General features: G+C 50.1%; 1 protein-coding gene across 1 annotated transcript; it reads right to left on the bottom strand.

Annotated features, from left to right (window-relative positions):
- Nucleotides 1–7,717: 7,717 nt before the first annotated feature.
- LOC132586130 (uncharacterized protein K02A2.6-like) lies at nucleotides 7,718–8,182 on the bottom strand. The gene has a single exon (XM_060258091.1). The coding sequence runs from the start codon at nucleotides 8,180–8,182 to the stop codon at nucleotides 7,718–7,720; it is 465 nt and encodes a 154-aa protein (XP_060114074.1).
- Between the last annotated feature and the right edge of the window lie 2,328 nt (nucleotides 8,183–10,510).

Here is a 10,510-nt window from a genome sequence, read left to right as displayed (position 1 = left end):
ATAAAAATATTGCAGAACCAAACCTGTGGCTTTGATCCTAAGACTGCTTTGCACCAAGCCTTCTTCAACACAAAGAGCGTTTTCGCACTGACCTTTTACTGGCGCGACCACCCTCTTCACACCGGAGGATCTGCGCGGATTTCGCACAAGAAGCGCCGGCGCACCCAAAAGAGCCGGCGACTTCCGTCGCAAAAGCCGCTCAAACGTTTTCCTGCTTCTTGGCGGTTTCCGTTTGAGCGGGTTTCGCGACGGAAGTTGCCGGCTCTTTTGGGTGCGCCGGCGCTTCTTGTGCGAAATCCGCGCAGATCCTCTGGTGTGAAGAGGGTGGTCGCGCCAGTAAAAGGTCAGTGCGAAAACGCTCAATGATAATTACTTCAGTAGAGACTTTTTTCCATCAAAGGAAGTCTTTTTCATCAGATAAGGTTAATCTCTACTGGAAGACGACATTTCCCATGAAGGAAGGCATAAAAGAAGAAAAGCATAGGATCCAGCTGAGCAGCAGGGTGTCATAGAATCCAGTCCAGTGCCTATCAACTATAGTTTGCAGTTAACTATCATCTTGAAAATGAGATTCCAGTAAAAAAAATTGTGTGCAGTAATTTGGGCAGGAACTCAATTTATGAAAGTCGGCCATGTTGCTCTCTGCATTGCTGATCAAAGTGCAACATTTACACCATGTATTTATAAATACAATGCTTAATTCCATTAAGAGGTTGAGTGTTATTTTAACAGAACCAGAGAATTCTGCTCTTGGCTGCTCTCATCTTCGACATCAGTGGCTAGAAGTAACAAATAGAAGTACACCAGAACTTTTGCTTGCCAAAGTGGCGTAGTGGGTAGAGTGCTGAACTATTATAAACTGAATGAATCAAATCAATCAAATCAAATATCTGATGGTAGATGCTTTCCTCAAGGTCATGCAGGAGCTCTATGAAGAAAAATGAACCCAATATTTTATTTTTTTATTCATAAGCGTGAACCACAAATTCATTCTTTTTCTCCTTCTAAGTCTGTGCAGCCATATAATACGCTTGCATTATTTAATGCAACATGTGTGAGAAGCAGAATTTCTATAATAGGAAAGAAAAATGAAGACAAATTTAATGACTTGAATATAGTAAAATAGAATAGCTGCTTTTGGGGAGAGATTTAGGACTACTTCGCTCCAGAGCCTCCAGGTATGCTAGATGAAATGCTTGAAAACTACTTACTTCTCTGATGTGGTAATGAGGTTTCTCACATAGCAGGATCCACACAAAGAGGATGGTGTCATCCCATGAAGATATGTGAAGATATGAGTTCACTGGAAATGGAGCAAAAGAGACAGGTACTAAAAAAAGTTTCTTCAATGATAAAGATGAAGTGGCTGTTCATTCCTAACTAGTCCATAGGGATGCTGATAATGGCAAAATATGACTCTCTAGAATGCCAGTCTGGTATCATCTGTACACTCCCAGTTTAACCAGTGCACCAAGGATGGTATCATCAGCTTTCCCACAGGAAGCATCTTGATATTGTCCAGGATGGCTTTCAATTAAAGACCAAGCAGGCAAGCAAACAAAAAAAAAAGTTCTCTGTCCCCAGCAACTAATTCCTGTCAGGACAGAGAAGGGTCTTGAATTCTGAAGATGCAAAGTACAGAAGTGATCACTCTGTCTCCAGAGGTTCAGACCCTAGGGTATGGAGCAGAGCCCAAGAGGTCAGGAAAGGTACCTGTGGAGTCTAGAAATTGCCTCTAGGGGATTACTAACCAGAGAGCAGCAGTGAGATACAGGTCAGCAGTGGAGACAGAAAAGGCAAAACCAACAGCAAGTCAAGCAATATCATTCACATGTATAATGTGAGCTTGATGGGCCAAGAACAGAAGCCGTGTAGTCCCAAGACAGTTCTTTTGTTGGCAGGTCAAAATTTTTAACAATATGAATTTGGCAGATATATGTGAAGCTGCAGTTCCCACGATGCAGTGCGAGAATGCATCCACTTCTGTAAAGTTCACCTGTCTTTGGTATTAATGAATGCTGAGTCTGGCAGCCTCAAGGGACACAGAAACATCTCATCTTGCTAATTCTTTGTGGAAAAAATGAAGAATGTGATTTAAAAAAAAAAAGAGTGTGGTAAACAGCAGGTGGGGAGACTGAGAGGGAAATCTGTGAGAAAGAATTATGAACTCATGCTGGCACGATTGCTTGTTTAACACAGTTGGACATGTTCAAGGTATTCGAACACTGGTAACCAGTTCATCCAGTGTATGACTGTACTGATTACAATGGTTGAATCAACTGAATTACTAAGCACCCTTAAAGATAGCATGCCCCCTCGTCACTCGAGAGCTATTCTAGCTTCCGCAGGAATTGTCAGCCATTTCCTGCCTCGAGAGGGAATCCTTGGAGCCCTGTGCAGGACTTTCCCTACAGAGCCTTTAGAACCCAGCGTAGTGTAGTGGTTACATTAGGCCTGTGAGACCGAGGTTTAGATACCATTTGGCTATGAAATTCCCTGGCTGACCTTAGGTCAGTCATTCCCCCTTTCAACTGACCTTGTTTATTGTGTGTTTTGAGGTTAAAATGTGGGAATGGGAAAAACAGTGGGGGGCAGTCTCTCCATAGCAGGAGACCTTCCAGTATTGCCCCCCTGTTCTCCACCACTGCTTCAAAGGATGATTGCTGGTATCTTGTCAATTCACAACATCACTTCTGATTTTGTGCATTGGTGTAACTCCAGCAAATCTGTCGGTTCCCCCAAATTTCTCCCAATGGATTGCCAGCCACCTACAGGTATTCTCCCTGAGCTCCTCAGAGGAAGGAAATGCAATAGCGTTATCTCTTGAAGAGTTCTGAAATGTTTATTTCCTTTATTTTCCACCTGTCTCCTCAATGGGGACCCAAGGTGGCTTGCATCTTTCTCTTCTCTTCCATTTTATTCTCGCAACAACTTTGTGAGGGAAGATTCAGGTGGATAGCCATGTTCGTTTGAAACAGCAGGACAAAATTTGAGTCCAGTGGCACCTTTAAGACCAACAAAGTTTAATTCTGGGTATAAGCTGAAGAAGTATGCATGATGGTCTTAAAGGTGCCACAGGAACCTTTCCCTTCATCACAATTCATGCAAAAACCTATGGAATAGGATGGTCTGGACCCTGCAAAAAGAAGCCTTTGTTCATGGGAATTTACCCAAAGCTCCAGACCTATCCAAGTATTATTGGTTTCAGAACTCTCTTGTGCAACATGTAAATAATCTGTGGGCAGTGAGAATCTAAGTTGTGTTCCAAATGTTCGCCTAATACCATTTTCCCCCAGCCAGAAAATACTTTTGTTGAGGAATAAATTCTCATACCTGAAATGAGCTAGAGCACATGTCCGTAAATCACGCATGAAGCAGATAGCAAGACAGAGTTCCGTTAACATTGAACACATCTGTTAGGTGTTCATAAGTCCGCAGAAGGCTGCTATATTGTTGCATCACTACAGGAAATATTATATCAAAAAGCTGGCCCTGCTCTCTTGCAGGTTAAGAAGAGACTCCAATATCTCTTCCAGATGTACAGCATTTCAGCTCTGCAGACTTAATTGTTCTTCTGTTGCAGTGCTCTGTGGAGACAGTCCCTTACACCACAGGAGGGCTTTGAGGTAGACGCCACATAGATTCATTTTGCTACTTCTCGACCAGTTGGGAAATCCACTTTGGTTGGAAGTTGGAGCAGTGTCAATAATATGAGCCTTGCAATTCTTTGTGAGGGCTATAGAGAGCAATGAATATAAATTACTTCAGGGGTGTATTGTGAGCTTCTGTAGCCTAGTGATAACGTGCAGCAAACCATACTGCAAATTACAAATTGGCCAACAAAAAATATGTGTGCCTTACAACTAGAGTTGCCAGTCTAGTGCTTGCAACCCCTGGACGATGGGATGGGCAGGGTCAGGTGGTGCTTTAGGATTTATTCTGGAATGCCGTGTTGGTGCAATGACATGGATGTTGTGCCACTGGGCAATGTCATTTCCAGCCCTGAACTGGAAGCGACATGGCAGCAGTGGCGCAGCATCAACTTCACATGCGTGCATGCCCACCCGCCGTTTTGCTCCTACTGCTCCACTGAGCAGCAGCAGGAGCCGGGGGCGGGGAGGACAGTGTGCCTCTTTGCAGCATTTTGCAGCAACATGCCTTATGGCAGATTTACAGCATTACAATTCAATGGCTAACTATGGTTAGAGTGATAATCTGAATATTGATCATTTCAGAAACTAAAACCATGGTTTGAAGTCAGTTTATTGATCACAGTTAATTTCACCATGTAGTACGCTGCGACATGGCTGTTAATGGGGCTACCACGACGGGAGCACATTCGGCCAGTGCTGAGAGAGCTGCACTGGTTGCCTGTTGTGTTCCGAGTTCACTTCAAGGTGTTGGTATTAACCTTTAAAGCCCTTTATGGTCAGGGACCTGCCTATCTACGGGACCGCCTTTCCCCATATATCCCCCAGAGAACACTGCAATCAGGGACAAAAAATCTGCTGTCTGCCCCTGGCCCAAAAGAAGCCAAACTATGCACAACAAGATCCAGGGCTTTCTCGGTGGCAGCACCAGAACTTTGGAACACCCTCCCAGAAGCTATAAGGGCCCTGCAGGATTTGTCGGCGTTCCGCAGGGCCTGTAAGACCGAACTGTTTAAACAGGCTTTTCTGGTTGACTGAAAATGGGCTGCCACCGGACATCCTACAGAAGCTGGCGATCATAATCAGGAGCCAATACCGCCAGATTGGACTGAGAAAGCGCAAATAGTTTTTAAATTGATAAGTAAATTATGGTTTTATATGTTTTATTGAATTGATTGTTTTTATGATGTTGTAAGCCGCCCTGAGTCCGCTTGCGGAGAGGGCGGGATATAAATGTAAAGTAATAAATAAATATCCAGAGCTAATCCTGACTTGTTCCTAGGGCTGCTGACCTCTAGTATTCAGTTTTTAAAAAAACACTGAATAATGAACCTCCAGTTGGAGTTGGAGTTCTGCTAGTATTACTGCTGGTTTCCAGACTACAGAGATCAGTTTCCTGGAGAAAATGGCCATGCCAAAGGGTGGACTCTCTGTGGCATCACATTACTGCTGATCTCCCTTCCCTTCCAAACTCTACCTTCCCCAGTCTGTACCTTCAAATCTCCAGGAATTTCCCAGCCTGTAGCTGGTGACCCTATTTGTTCCCTACTGCCTGCCATGCACACAGCCCAATTACAGTAGAAAAACAAACCAGGAACACAACACGGTGTAAAAACACAATTACAGACATGACTAGTCAAGGCAAAGGTGTTAAAACCATGCTCGGAGTCCAGCTCTGAGTGCACCTGCTGCCTTCCGGACTTCACTGAGGCCTCCCGAGGCTTGGGAAGCCTTGGTGAAGTCAGGGGGGCATGACAGTGATGTCATTGGTGACATCATCGGGGTGTGAGTGCGCTGTGTGCACATGAGTATACCGGTTGGGGGGAGCAGAGGTGCAGGGTTTGGCCTGGGGCACAAGAACCCCTAGTGCCGGGCCTGAATCTGCCTGACCGCTACAGTCCACTTTGGAGGCCCAGTTTTGGATGCCTGTGCATTCTGAAATTAAAAGACAGGCAACCCAAGAATGAGCCTTCCCTGTCATTGCACTGAAATGATGGAATTCCCTCCCCAGGGAAATTTATTTGTCTCCCTCTATCACTAGTGTCTTCCACCATCAGGTAAAGACTTCTCCATTTGGTTTGATGTTACCTTAGTGACCCTTATAGACCTTCCACCCAGATTAGGATTCTCAGAACAGTAATAGTCAAAACAAAATAAAAATGTTTTCAAGAAATAAACAATCCTGCCCTGACCTCAACAGCACAGGCAAGCCTGAGCTTGTCAGATCTCTGAAGCTAAGCAGGGCCAACTCCAGCAAGAACTTAGATGGGAGGCTTCCTTGGAATACCAGGAGGTGAGGGCAGACTTTATTCAGCCAGCTCTCTGAATATCCATAGGGTTGCCAGGTCCAACTCAAGGAATGTCTGGGGACTTTGGGGATGGAGCCAGGAGACCTTGGGGGTAGAGCTGGGAGCAAGGGTGTGATAAGCATTCCTGCAAGCCTTTTAAATGCCTTCCCTCCATTTGGAATAATGAAGGACAGGGTCATCTTCTTTGCAAGCTCATAGAATTGGACCCCCAGTCAATCTTTTTGAAACTTGGGGTGGGGGGGGGGAATTCAGGAGAGGCACTGGGTGCTATGCTGAAAAAGTTGTGCCTCTACCTTAAAAACAGCCCCCCCCCTGAGCCCCAGACACCCGCAGATCTATTATACTTTATGGGAATTGATCTCCATAGGGTATAATTGAGTGTCCTGCAGACATTCCCCCCCTCCCGTGCTTTCTGATGACCTTGAAGAGGGGAGAGGGCTTCCAAACCAGGGGATCCCCTGCCCCCAACTGGGGATTGGCAACCCTAAATATCCTCTAGGCCTCCACTAGGGGATAAATCACCAAAGGTCACCATGACTTCCAGGTGTGTACACACACACATGCACATATAAATACAAAAAACAAAAACAATCCTGATTGCACATAGTTAAACTGTGATTTTGTGTTGTGACCCTATCAAGCCAAAAAAAAAAAAAAAGCCCTTTTCATTTGCTGTGCTATTGGCACTTCTACCTCATGTACCAGGAGTGCACACTATGCATGAGCCTCTCGATACATGCAATTGCCATTTGGTTTGAACAAGGCAACATATGTATGTATTTTCAAGCTTTGGTATGTGTGAACACATATGCACAATGTAATGTACTGAGAGCCGAGACGGTTTGAAGGCAACATTCTTTATTGCGAGCACATTCCAAAAGTGAGCCCACGCGGCCGGGGTCCCGCATATATACATTCCCCGGATGGCCCCCCCTGGTCTGACCAGGCCAATCCTGGTCGGTTAAACTTCCCGCCACAGATGTTGAGGGGCGGGGCCTCTGGCGAGCCACATCCGGGGATCCGAGGGTCTCCTTTTGGTAACCGTCGCCATGCGGCCCGGCCGCTTATGTACAATACATAATGCTCCTCCCCCCTTAGCTCAGGACACATAATCCCTTAAGTATGCGGGGGCCGTGCGCTCCCGGGTGGACCTCCGTAGGCTGGCCAGCGAAGTGGGAGCGGTGGCCGCCGGCGTCGTCGGGATCATGGCTATCGGGCCGGGTGGAACAGTGGTTTCTCCGCTTGGAGGAACCGTCAGCCTGCGGTTGTCCCTGACTGGCTGTTCAGCCGGTGCTCCTGCCGCTGCACTGCTCTCGCCCTGGTTGGGCACCGCTCCCTGCTCGGCCTGAGCGGACGGAGGATCGGGGCTAACTCGCTGTGGACCCGCGGCAGCGGGCGCCTCTGTGCTCTGCCCTTCAGTCGGTTCTTCTTGTACGGTGCGGCGCTGTATCTGGTCGATATGCCTCCGCAAGAGGAGGCCACCCTCCGTGGACACATCGTAGTGGCGGGACCCGGTTACTCGAAGTACCCGCCCCGCCACCCACTCGGGACTGCTTGCGTAGTTCCTGGCGTACACGGGGTCCCCCGGGAAGAACCCCCTAGCCGCCTCTCTGCACTCGGGGGTGCTTCGGATGTCGGTGGCCCGGTCGGGGTGCAGCCTATCTAACCTCGTTATGAGTTTCCGTCCCATTAACAGCTCGGCAGGGCTGACCCCCGTGACGGGGTTGGGAGTTATCCTATTGTCAAATAGGAATGCGGCTAGGCGGTGGTCCAGTCTCCCTGTACTATGCGGCCCAGGGCCTCTTTTGTGGTGCGTACCATCCGTTCTGCCTGGCCATTGGTAGCTGGATGGAATGGGGCGGACCTTATGTGATGGATCAGGTACCTCTGCAAAAACTCCCGGAATTCTCGGGAGGTGAAGGCGGTTCCATTATCAGAGACAATGGTGTCTGGGATCCCGTGTGTGCTCAGGACCCTGCGTAATGCCCGAATTGCCACAGCCGTGGATGTCGAAGCCACCGGGATGACTTCCAGCCATTTAGTGTAGGCATCTACCAATATAAAGAAGATCTGGCCCTGGAAGGGGCCAGCGAAATCTATGTGTAGCCTGGCCCACGGCTTTCTGTGTGCTTCCCAACGCTGCACAGGGGCGCTGGGCGGTTCAGGCCGGGACTCCTGACATGCAGTGCACCTCCGGACCCATCCCTCAATTTCTTCGTCCATCCCTGGCCACCATACGTAGCTGCGTGCTAGGGCCTTCATCCGGATGATCCCTGAATGGATTTCATGCAGGGCCTCCAGCACTTGTCTCCGCAGCGGCGGGGGAACCACCACCCTGCTCCCCCATAACAGACACCCCTTGTGGGCGGCTAGTTCTTCCTTTCTCGTGGAGTACGCCTTGAACTCCTCCCCCAGTTTTCCCTCTGGCCAGCCCCTCACCACCCAGTTGAGGACCGGGGCGAGAGTTTTGTCTCTCCCTGTGGCTTTTGCTACCTCTGCTGCGTGTAGGGGCCGCTCTGGCAGGGTTTCCATTAGCATCACATGGTTGGCTGGGGCCGGATCAGGGTCTATGGAGGGAAGTGGAAGGCGACTGAGGGCGTCTGCGTGACCCATGGCTTTGCCCGGCCGGTGGACCAGGGCATAGGTGTAAGAATTGAGGAATTGGTTCCATCGCAAAATGCGTTGTGATAGGATCTGGGGCGTTTGGTGATTCGGGGCCAGGAGGCCCAGGAGCGGCTTGTGGTCCGTGGCTATTGTGAACCGCCTCCCGTACAAATAGCCATGGAACTTGCGCACCCCCGCAACAATTGCTAGGGCCTCCTTCTCTATTTGCATGTAGTTCCGCTCCGCTGTGGTTAGGGTCCTGGAGTAATAGGCTACTGGGACCTCCCTCCTGTCCGGGAGTTGGTGACCCAGGATGGCGCCCACCCCGTATGGCGACGCGTCACATGCTAGGATCACCGGTAGGCCCTCATCAAAATGGTGGAGCACATCGTTTGATACGAGCAGGTCCTTGACCTCTTGGAATGCCACTGCGTGTTTCTGCCCCCAAACCCAGGGGGCGTTCTTGTCCAAGAGCCTGTGGAGGGGTTCTGCAATGGCGGCCTTGTGGGGCAAGAATGAATGGTAGAAGTTTAATAACCCCAAGAAACTCTGGAGATCCGCCTTGTTCTACGGGGTTGAGGCTTCCACAATAGCTGTGGTTTTGTTGGGCGTTGGGTGGATTCCTGCTGCGTCCACCACAAACCCCAAGAACTCTACCCTGGGCACCCCCAGGGAGCACTTTTCCCGCTTTACTTTCAGGCCGGCCTCCTGGAAATGGTGGAGCACTTCACGCAGCCGGTTGCAGAATTCCTCCGTGTCTGGGACAGCGATCAAAACGTCGTCGAAAAACGGCTGTACCCAGGGAATCCCTTTGAGGAGAGAATCCATCAGACTCTGGAAAACCCCCGGGGCCACGCTCACCCCAAACTGTAACCTACGCACTTTAAACGCCCCTCTGTGGGTGACTATGGTCTGTGCCTCTGCCGTGGTGGCGTCTACGAGCAGCTGTTGGTACGCCTGGGCCAGGTCTAGTTTCCCAAAAATCTTGGACCCCGCCAGCGCAGCCAAAACGTGGCTGATGACTGGGACCGGGTAGGGGTTGTCCTGAAGTGCCTTGTTAATAGTGCACTTATAATCTGCGCATATGCGCACATTTCCGTTCGGCTTCACCGGGGTCATGATCGGAGTCTCCCATTCAGCGTGGGAAACGGGTTCCAGCACCCCCTGGGCTGTGAGGCGATCTAGCTCAGCCTCAATCTTAGGCTTTAGCGCAAACGGAACCCGCCTGGCCTTCAGCCTTACCGGCCGCACTTGGGGGTCGAGGGTTAAGGATATAACACCCCAGGGCCCCATCAAACACCTCCGGGAACTCTTTACACACGTCGTCGAATCCCCGCGTACCCAGTTGCTGCACCCCCACTATTTTTATTCCCAGCAGCTGGAACCAGGCTAGCCCCAAAAGTGTGGTGAGCTGCCGTTTGACCACCAGTATTTCGAGGTTTCTCTTGAACCCCTTGTACTCCACCCCCACCGTTGCCCAACCCAGGACTTGTACAAGGTTCTTTTGGAAGTCCCGGAGCACGAAACCGGCCGGACGCAGTCTGGGCTGGCCTCGCGAGCACAGCCTCCTCAAGGATTCCTCCGATATTATGGAGATGGAGGAACCCGAGTCCAGTTCCATCAGACAGGGCTTGCCCTCTATCCGGACTGAGACCTTGACCTTGCGGGGGGTCTCATCGGGCAAGTTCATTCCCTGTACACTGGTAGATGCTGTCGCGTAGTCCCCGGTCGATTCCTGGTTGGTCACCTGGCAGTGGCGGGTGCCCTTGGACTGGCAGGCCCTTGCTATGTGGCCCATCTTGCCGCAGCTCCTGCAGACCACGTGGCGGTAGGGGCAGTCCCTTCGCTCGTGTTGGTCCCCGCAGCTGGCGCACCTGGTCGAGGCTGGTCTCTCCGTCGCCCGGGGTCGCTGGGTCGCTCGTGGGCCCGTCCCTGGTTAGCGGCGCA

This window comes from Heteronotia binoei, chromosome 1, assembly GCF_032191835.1.
Source record: "Heteronotia binoei isolate CCM8104 ecotype False Entrance Well chromosome 1, APGP_CSIRO_Hbin_v1, whole genome shotgun sequence".
Classification (NCBI taxonomy): Eukaryota; Metazoa; Chordata; class Lepidosauria; order Squamata; family Gekkonidae; genus Heteronotia; species Heteronotia binoei.
This window is presented reverse-complemented; position numbering and strand designations above follow the sequence as displayed.